Here is a 10,240-nt window from a genome sequence, read left to right as displayed (position 1 = left end):
TCTCCTCTGGAATAGACATCAAAACTCCTTCATACTGTGTTGTATGAGTTCGCACTGCATCCTAGGTTGAGAGGCCATCCCTTAACCTTTTGCTAAAGTCTATTACCACTATTAACTCAGCTGAGAGTGGCAGCTAAGGTGTGTAGGTAAGCGAAGAAAAATTTTGCTGCCCCGGTGAGAATCGAACCCAACTTCTCCCAGTTCCCGGGCGGGTGCCTTTACCACTAGACTACAGAGCTGTTTATCTTTCTCTGCTTACTACTACTTATTATTGTGTCGCCACAGGTAAATCATACACCAAATTGTATCCGAGGCCGAGCACACTATCAGTGTTCGCGACGTTATACGACTTATGATATTTACACGGGAGCCACTACATCCCTAGAGCATAAGTGTTTCAAAGGAAGGACCTGTACCCGTTTGGATAAGTAAAGGTAAGCTCTGTTTTATATTCGATAGGACCAATAATTACTGATCCTTTCTGGAATGACAGACTCCTTACCCGCCCCTCTAATATCCAAGGTTCCTGAAGAAGCCCAATGTGTATACCCCAGATGTGATGCAAACTGAGCTGCAGAAATGACAGCCGGCCCTTATTCACTAGGTTCTATCATTTTCAGCACCTTATAATCGCCGGGTTGAAGACATAGAAAATCCTGAAATTTCTCACCTTCAAGGTTGCTATGTGGATCTTTCCCATAGCCCAATAACGAACCGGGGTTTGTGAAGCCCAAGACTTTGGACTTCTAAGAGCCTCACGGTTACCTCGGAAACCACAAGTGGTCTGGAGAAGTACCAAGGCTTTCCTTGGTCTTAGAAGTTCCGAAGTTCCTGAGTTCTCCCATTCTCACACTTTACATCGATTACCCTCTATGAAAGTCATCTATTTACAATGAGAGATTGAATACTCATCTATGTGCGACACTCAGAGGAGTCTAAATCTGTCCCCGGCTCCGTTTAATACTGGGTATCGGTTCAGTCTCTCTATCCACTAACCTAGAGCCATTCTTCCCTTGGGCACGGTAGATTATCTCACGGTATTTTGAATGCATTTTAGAGACTTTTATCTTACGCGGCATCAGACGGTAGCGGTATTCTTCAGCTCCTAGAGACAGAGCACTAAGTTACTGTTACAAGTATTACTCTTGTGGCGGCACAATACCACGTTGATAAGCGGAGAAAGATAAGCGGCCTTGTGGTCTAGTGGTCAGGATACCTGCCCGGCAAGCGGGGATGGTGTGGTTCGATTGCCACCGAGGCAGCAGCATTTTTCTTCGCTTACCTACACTCTTATTATAGCATTCCTAAACGCCGCCTTGAAAACGGCACTAATGAAACAATACTGTAATCGAAAATGCTGATATCGATATCTACTTGCTTTATATTTTTAAATGTCAACAGTACCTTCTGTGGGATAAGTGTGGCCTGGCTCCTTTGAAACCGGGAAACCGGGACGGATAAGCGGTACTTTCGTATGGATGGCATGAGAGGAGCAGTACGATCTTACCGATACAGCGAAGTACCGGCAAAACCAATGGCAAACTCACACTAATCTTGGCGGTACTTAGGTGTAGACATAGGACGTACTTCATGGAACAAAGAAGGGAAAATATAGCCTCTCTTGCTCTACGTCTACTCTTCAAAGCCTTCATCAGCTCCTTGTAAAAGGGCTGAGAATTTGGTACCGGATGCTTCTACCGCATTGGTACTCGGCTAGTGAGAGATCCTGGGGCGGCAAGGAGTATGAGGAAGCCATGAAGAGCTTTTGCCGGTCTTGAGGAAAGCGGCAAGCTGGTTTCCAAGTCAACCCTGCTGGTACCTGGGTCGTGGAAACTCCCACTACTGGTCGCCGACCCGATGAAGCATTTAAGGTTTAGTTTTTCGAACTGGACAAATTTAGGCTTCGAAGGTTGTGAGGTAGCCGTACCCGTGTGGGAGGCAAGAAAGAGGACAGTTAAACACCTTTAGGGTGTATTCATTGGGAGTACTCTTTGGAGTGCAACTTTAAAAAAAATGAAAAATGTGCGCACCAATGAGAATTATTATTATTATTATTATTCAAATGCTACTGCTACTAACGTCGGTTGACGCGAATATGTAGCCTCTGACATTTAATAGATCAAGGCTTATTAATCTCGAAGTGATACAATGGCCAGTACCCATCGAACTTAGGAATGCGATGCACAGTATTGTATCTACAGTCCTTACGAACCAGCTTTACACAAAACTGGTACATGGAAATGTGAAAACGGCTGGTCCGATGAGGAGTGAGTTACTTGCTCTTTCGCAGTTCAAATCCTGGGACCTCAGGCTGGTGTTCCAAGACTCACCGGATGAAAGCTGTCTTCCGGTGTTAACCCGCATTGGTATTGGACCCGCGGAGGTAGTAAAAAGCTTCTTGATGGTGGTTCCTCCTTTCAGGGAAAGTTTTAGAACCTTAGAGCGAGAAAGGTGGGAGCGCGGTCTTGTGGTCTAGTGGTCAAGGCACCCGCCCGGCAAGTGGGAGACGTTGAGTTCGATTCCCACCGGGGCAGCAACATTTTTCTTCGCTTACCTACATTGGTGACCACCGACAGAAGCAACGCACGTTCGCACGCAACATCTTTCTGTTACCGCCCTGTGCCGGCTGTGTTCGGGGTCCACAGCACCGCCAAGGTTCGAACAACGACCGTAAGAGTAGCAGGAGCGACGCCAGCACCTATTTCCTTCGCACCCAGCACGACCGCGCTATGTCGCTAGGGGGGAGGTACTGTTGGGGCACAATAACAGGTTGGTAAGCGAAGAAACATAAGCCGCTCTGTAGTCTAGTGGTCAGGACACCCGCCCGGCAAGCGGAAAACGTGTGGTTCGATTCCCACCGGGGAAGCAATATTTTTCTTCGCTTATCTACAACAGCTTTTAAAGTGGCCTATTTCTCGTTTCATTTTAAAATATGGTTTCGGGAGTTATTTAACTCAGTTGTGAATTTTTTAGACTTATAAATGATCTCGCAAGAAAGTTGTCACTATTCTTCAGGGTACCTCATGTTTCAGAACTCAAATCATTCTAGAATTTCCTAAAAAGAAATATAAATGTGTCCCTTTCGAGTGGTCTAAAAGATTGTCAAGTTGATAATTTTTTTTAGTAAATAAATCTCTATAAATATAAAAGATGTCCTCTGTTGGACTCAAGTTTGTTAATTCGACATTATTTTTTCAGGGCAGTATATCTCGTGTTTTTAAAATGCAACTCCTGAAACCTCGATGATGTTCCCCATGTTTTTAAGATAGGACGAAACTAGACCAGACGGAAACCTTAACAAGATCATTGATTTTAGACATCTTAGAAAATTCTCCTCCGATTTTTGTAGCGTTAATAAGACTAAAACGTAGTAGAGAAATGTCAAAAGTAACTAAAATAAAAGCGTTCAAAAAAGTTCGAGTCTGTTTGGTCTGTTTTAAAGACAGTTCTCACCACTAAAACATCCAAATTTTCGTTTTCACCAATCTAAAGATCACGTCCTAGGATTATTCACCTCCATGTCCAAACTCTGTAGAAGACAGCAAGCTTTGATCTGCTAAATTGAGTGTTCTGTGGTTTCTAATACTCTTTGTTTAATTTCAAATTTGTTGTTTAAAGTTTAAAATAAATAATAGTAATCAATAATCTATATCTATCAGAGACTTTAAATACATAGACTGGCTGTTAGTAACATTTCTAATGCATTTTGGTGAAGCCACGGCGCATGGTAGTATGGACGCCATTGCTATAACTTTTATGTCAAATTAATATTTAATAAGTGAGGTTGTGGTGGTTAGCAGCAGTAGTTTCTAGTACAGAACGTTTCGAGACCTCGAAATAAAAGTGGTTGTGTGTCGGGACTTACGAGATTGTTTGTAAATATGGCCATTAAAAATGATTTGGTAACTAAAATGTTTGCCTTAACTTTGCGAAGTAGGACCATACATTTTTTTTCTACATAATGAACATTGTTTAGTATGGATTAGTTGGACGTAAATAATTCTTATTTTAATTTATTGCTTAAATTAATTTTAAGAAATTATTTGACTCTCGGAACAAGTTATGAGTGCCGCTTAAGTACTGAGCGTGAAAAAGCTATCTCTTTAAGACAAAAATTCACGAAATTAATTTTGTTTCAAGGACATTAATATTTTTAAAGGAATTTACATATACATATAGATAGTCTTATGCTAAATAAATAATTACAATTTGTTGTCTTTTTTATTTAACATTTTAAATTGCATTTTGTGACCGGAAAATTCAAATTTCGCGCACTTACGGTTATAAGCAATATGGCGGTCGAAAAACTTCACGTTTTTCCTGACACAGCCAGTCTATGTATTAAAGTCTCTGATATCTATATAAAGCTAAACCACGTCCATATTATAATGGGTGTTCAATTGAAAAACCGCTGAGTGAGCGTTGGAATTTTATTTGACACAAACGGCACGTGGATTCCTATAACATGCATTTGATAGAAACATAACCTTACCAAAGAGCTGCTAAGGCATCATGTAGAGTTATTATATTAGAACTTACCTAGTTCGTATTCTTTTTGGATAGCCTCTAGACATAATGTTTCCAAATTGGTTTTAAAAAATGCGGGAGTCAGGGGCAAAGAAAAATGATCTACAGTATCACCTCACTTTTGATTTTTTTATTTGGTCTTTTATACACGTTCCAACAATTCTAAATATACAAAAATTCCATACAATTCGCCTCAAATGTCCTTATTTTACAAAATGCATGTATAAATACGGTATCAAACAACAAAACAACATATTGATGTACAACAGAACAACAAAGGTGCATATAAAACACAAAGAAACCATTTACTATAACCACAACTGACAAAACACAATTTTATTGCCTAACAAATTGAACCTAAGGATTATTTCCAAGCCTGTCGCAGCGTCTTTTTGGACGCCAGGTACTTGGTAACATAAGAAGCTATAATGAGTCCAGACAAAACAAGTACTATCAATTTATGATCAAAGTCTTCTTTCAACAAATCGAAAGTCTTAGAGGGCGCCACTCGAGTATAAAACAAGTCCAAACCGTGCACTAGAACGTGACTAGTACTTTCCAACTTGGCCGGAGCCACCTCGATTCTCCTGATTCTACTCAAAGTCTGATTGTAGTTGATGATGGCTTCAGCCGGCAATGGGATTTCTGGCATGTACGGAATACAACTTTCTTCGGGACCACACGCTATGTCGGCAAATCTCGGCTGCAGCAGCATCCACGGGATTTCCACGACGCTGCCCGAACTCATCCCCACCAACAGAAACTTGTTGGTGATCCCCCGCTCGGTGAGGGTCACAGTCATAGACACTGGGTTGGCGGGGGTTATGTACGACTGCGTTTGAATGTGCGGCAGCTGGCTCACTCCAAACGAACTAAAAGCGGTACTGTTGCTCTGAATGTGACCCTCGTACAACTCAGCTGCCACGATTTCGTTCCTTCTGAACCTTTCATTGAAGAAAGAATAAACGAGCCAATTCTCCGAATGTACTAGATGCACCGGTCCTTTAGCTTTTTTATGCGACGCCGAATACAAGACAAGTCCGGTAACGCCATCTATCAAATACACACTCAAAACATGCTTGTGGATGGGGTCGTCATGTAAAGTTGCCAACGCCACGAGATTCGGGTTGACGTATTTGTAATATACAGATCTATCCGGAAGCACGCGACCTTGAGAATGAACGCGTTCGTTGATTGGTCGAGTGCTGACAGCCACTAACTCCGATGGTCCCAAATTGACTTCCCACACTTGTGTCAGGGCAAAGTTTGCCTTGATTTTGTAACCCCTCATAATAGTTCCATCAAGCATGTACAAGAACGTCGTATCGCTGTGTTTCTGCACTACACTGCGGCCCTCATCAGGATACACGTGTACGGCGTTGTCACTTGCGACCACGACGATTGGTTTAACGTGATCGTCGTCTTCGTGCGGCAGAAGGAACGCCTGCTTTATCTTGTAACCCAAGCGCTCGATGCCACGTTGCGACATCCCACTAATCGGATCGAAGGTGAAGCTAACCCCCGCCCCGGTGTTCGCGTCTTCGGCCAATAGCACACACTGGGCGGGCAAAGGGGCGTAGCGTGCCGTTCGTTGCACCAATAGCATCATGGCGGAGTCTTTGAAGGGTTTAACGTTAGGGAGGCGATAAGTCCACACGATGGAACCCGTGAGGGTGTCGATTCCGAATAATTTACCGACATTGGTGGCCACTACGATGATTCTATGGAGACCGAATTCGTCACGAACTAAACCACTATTTCCCAAAAGTTGGCCGCTTAAGACGAGATTGTAGAGTTGTCTTGTTTGGGTGGATATACGATGAGAGAACATGCTCACGACGTCATTCGAGGCAATTGCGAATTCTTTCTCTATGCTAGCGTCAAGTTCCGACACCGGTAGTTCAAAAAATTCGACTGAGACGATGTTGCTTAAGGCCTCCTCACGTGTCCAAATTACTTTACCTTCAGGCAGACGTACCAGAGTCAAGGCGTTGTCGGTGCTGGAAAGTAGTAAATCACAGACTCCGCCTCTGCACTGACCTGCTACGATATAAGGGCCTCCTAAACCCAAAGGGTAGTCAACCTCAACCGACAACCCTTCTTGTCCAGTCAACAAATTCAACGACTTCACTTTTATTAGCTTGTCAGGGTTTTCTAAATTGGCCTCTAGTTGATAAATCGCATTTTCTACGTATATGGCGTTAGAAATCAACGAATATGGTAAAGCTTTGGCAGTTTCCTCATCTACTTCAACTACTTTAGCGTTATTGTTTCTCACTAATAAAACTGCGGGTTTAGGACCCTCAAATTCGAGGAGGTGCAGATTCCCTGGGTCCGACTCCCCTATCAAAGTTTGAACTGACTGCGAACGATGGGTGTTCGCATCACTATTTACAACGTTAAACCAAAACAACTGGCCATTTGAAACACAGACAAAGTATGGGTTGGCGATAGCGCATTTGTTCGTTCCTCCGACCCACGTTTCCGGGATTTTTCGCGTCTTCCAGCGCACTTCTCCCGTTTTTGCGTTGTAATGGGTCACTTCCATATGGGATCCGGGGAATGGCGCGATGTGAACGAGCGTATCGTCTTTGACCAGCCAAAACGAGTCTGCACTTTTCTCGGTAGCTATGACCCACTCCCATAATAGGCTGCCCGTTGGGGAGTCCCAGCCGCGAACATAGTGGTTGTTTCTGTTGCCCGAAACCGTGATCACGTCTTTGTCTACATGTAAATGTAGCGGCTGCTGTTCCTGGGGGTTCTCCATCACCTGGCGCCATAGTATTTGGTCGTTTTTAAGGCTTAAACTAGCGACGACATTTTCGTGTGAGGTCACAATCAGTCGTTTGTTGTCAAATCGAGCATGTTTCACTTTACCGATAAAAGAACGTTTCCAGTCGAATTTCCCAACTTGGTCTTCGTATAAGGCATTCGATAAACTTATTGAAATTATTGTTATTGATATTGTGGCTATTATTGATCGAAAATTAGCCATTTTTGCTACATCGAACCTAACCTCTAGCGAACGAACCCACTTAACCTCACTTACTTGACAGATCCGGCAAGTCACTAAAAAGTGATAAGGTGACGAAACGAAAAGCGCAAGTTTTTTCTTATCAGCTGTTTATCAATGCACTATTACGGGATTGTTATTAACGAAGTGAAATTAATGCATAAAATAATATTTATTTACCTTAAAATTTGGAGTAAAACATGTTTATCATAATATATAACATACGTCTGCCTTAAATTACGCTAAACTATTGTATGCTACAGAAAATATTTACATTAACGGCAATGGACAACAATAAATGCGTTTCGTCAATTTATGGTTTGTGCTGTTGCAACACTGACCAACACGACAAATTTTAAGGAAGTTTCCCATTTCTTTTGCAGTCTTCGTTACATAAATCAATTGACCGTGGTTCACCATAAACAAAAAATAGTAATAAAATAAATAATCTCAAAGTACGCTGCTCTAAGCATCGATAATTGCGTCTTGTTGCAATGAAGTAAATAATAATGATAATAAATAAATTAATAAAAGTCCGTTGGTAACACTGAGCTAGCAGAGTTATAATTTCTCTAATAAAAAGATTTAAAATAATGAACATCCATGATGCTGAATATTATTTCACAAATTAATTGGTCTAAATTGGTCACAGTTGTTACTTATTCAGGCTTTCCCATAGTTCGTCGTCGCCCCATTTATCGTCCCAATTAGGCTTCTTCTGCTCTTTGGACTTTTTCTCTTTTTTACTATGCTTCTGGGAGATGGAGCCAGTTGGCGATGTGGCGCTGCTTCCCGAATATTCCCTAGATTCAGACTGGTAACCTTGAGGGTCACTTTGATAACCGCCCCAACTACTGTCCCAATTCTGACCTGGAGATTTTGGACTAGATGCCCTATTATAACATTATGGATGAAAACAGCCTTTTATAGAGTAATAATAACTACTTTGAGCCTTGTTGACTACTACAACTCCAGTCGTCGTCCCTAACATAGCCGTTACCGCTGCTAACTAGTGAAGATTTTTCTCCAGGCGAATGGTAGTTGTCACCACCGACTTGCCCATAACCGCCCGAATGGTAGTCCCCACTGTTACTACCACCAGCCACTTCTTTCCAACCCTTACGTCCTAATTCGCCCATCTATCATCAAACTCGTTTTAGAAATTTAAAGTACTTCGAGTTGTTCAGAACATGAAATAAATAAATAAAATAAAAGTGTGCATTACCTTATTGGTGAGACTAGTAAACTGATTTCCTACATCTTCTAATAAAGTACCCTCTTTTACCTGACATGAAACACAAATAAAATCAATATAAAAGAAAACAACAGCAAAAAAAGATAGTGTGAGATCTAGAAAGAAATCACGAAAGGGAAAATAAAAGAAAACAAAACGAACCTTGTCACCTACATGTGAGCTAATATCAACTACCTTCTGAGTGGCAAGTCCGCCATATTTGACGGCGTTTTCGGTAGCTTTGGTTGCTATTTTACTGGCAGATGAAGACAAAAATGACCAACCCTACACACAAAAATTATACAATGTGCCAACGTGACAACAATAAAATAATTACGCTTGCTAAAGAAGAAATTGCTGTATCCACAAATTCTTGCGATTGGCTCCTCGGGGGCGGCTCCATCGTGTATCCAAAACCACTGTACTTGCCACCCTGACTAGGAGGTAAGTCCCTGAAAAAAAATTAGTCATTATTTAATCCACAGTGCAAATAATAATAATTACCCTCGCCGATTGGCATTTTCCGCCTGCTTCTTCGCAAAGAACGCATCCTTCTGGTCTTTAAACTCCGTCGAATTATAATTCTGGTACCCCCCTTGATAGGAGTCCGAATTCTGGTAAGTAGTAGTTGAATTTGAGTAAGAACCAGAAGTACTATAGCTATTGCTACTATTAATTAAACTCCCTGTGTAGTTCTGAGCTGGCGACTTTTTCTCATCCCAGGCCTTTCCTTGAGCTAACGTCGAAACTTTGTCTCGATAAAGGGCGGCAGCTTTAGTATTGTATTTCTGTTGAATGGTCATATGGTCGTCCCAGTCGGGTTGTGCTTCGAAAAATACGCGAGCGTTGCGGTTGCCCCCTACTTTCATTTTTTCTAATTCGATGTCTTTCCATTTATCCATCGTGACGGAACGGACAAAGGATAAATGCACGCCGAGGCCCCGATGTTTGCCAGAACACTCGAGACAGATCCATATGCCATAGGTTACGGACACCCATTGAGGGTTATGGGTGCCACATTCGAAACATTTCTGTCAGAAAGATGGAAATATGAACAATGTGTGTGGATTTTAGGAGAAATGACCCCAATTTACTTACATCGTTCTCGTCGTGCGGCTTTAACTCTTGTAACACACGTCTGGTCCGGGGGCTTGCCATTTTCACTCTTTACTTAGAACCAGCAAGGGGCACCAATTTGGTACGGCACGAAGTTAATAAATCGGCATTTTTTATATAAAATAAATTAAATTTTATTTAAATTAGGTAAATGTCAAAAATGATGTTGACGTGTGAAAAGTTCGATTGGTGATTGGTAACTTATGACGTTACTGCCAACCCAGGCGCAAAAAATTACTACATCTGGAATTTTAATCACAAAGATATTCTAATTCACCAGTAAAGATGATAGAAAACAAAACTAAACAATGCAATTCTTGAATACTATGTATATTCTAATATAGCTTGAT

At 41.7% G+C, this 10,240-nt stretch overlaps 2 protein-coding genes across 2 annotated transcripts; both read right to left on the bottom strand.

Moving 5' to 3' along the window:
- Positions 1–4,642: 4,642 nt before the first annotated feature.
- On the bottom strand, positions 4,643–7,595 carry LOC135127864 (ER membrane protein complex subunit 1). The gene has a single exon (XM_064054515.1). It carries the CDS (start codon positions 7,520–7,522, stop codon positions 4,892–4,894), a length of 2,631 nt encoding a protein of 876 aa, XP_063910585.1. The 5' UTR covers positions 7,523–7,595; the 3' UTR covers positions 4,643–4,891.
- Positions 7,596–7,693: 98 nt separating this feature from the next.
- On the bottom strand, positions 7,694–10,088 carry LOC135127865 (ADP-ribosylation factor GTPase-activating protein 1). The gene is made up of 7 exons (XM_064054516.1): positions 9,873–10,088; positions 9,279–9,805; positions 9,112–9,226; positions 8,937–9,059; positions 8,766–8,825; positions 8,486–8,679; positions 7,694–8,433 (listed from the first exon to the last, which is right to left on the bottom strand). Exons 1-7 carry the CDS (start codon positions 9,930–9,932, stop codon positions 8,196–8,198), a joined length of 1,317 nt encoding a protein of 438 aa, XP_063910586.1. The 5' UTR covers positions 9,933–10,088; the 3' UTR covers positions 7,694–8,195.
- Positions 10,089–10,240: the final 152 nt, after the last annotated feature.

The sequence above is a fragment of the Zophobas morio genome, unplaced genomic scaffold (genome assembly GCF_036711695.1).
Source record: "Zophobas morio isolate AGI-343-1 ecotype UQ-CSIRO unplaced genomic scaffold, CSIRO_AGI_Zmor_V1 ptg000012l, whole genome shotgun sequence".
Classification (NCBI taxonomy): Eukaryota; Metazoa; Arthropoda; class Insecta; order Coleoptera; family Tenebrionidae; genus Zophobas; species Zophobas morio.
This window is presented reverse-complemented; position numbering and strand designations above follow the sequence as displayed.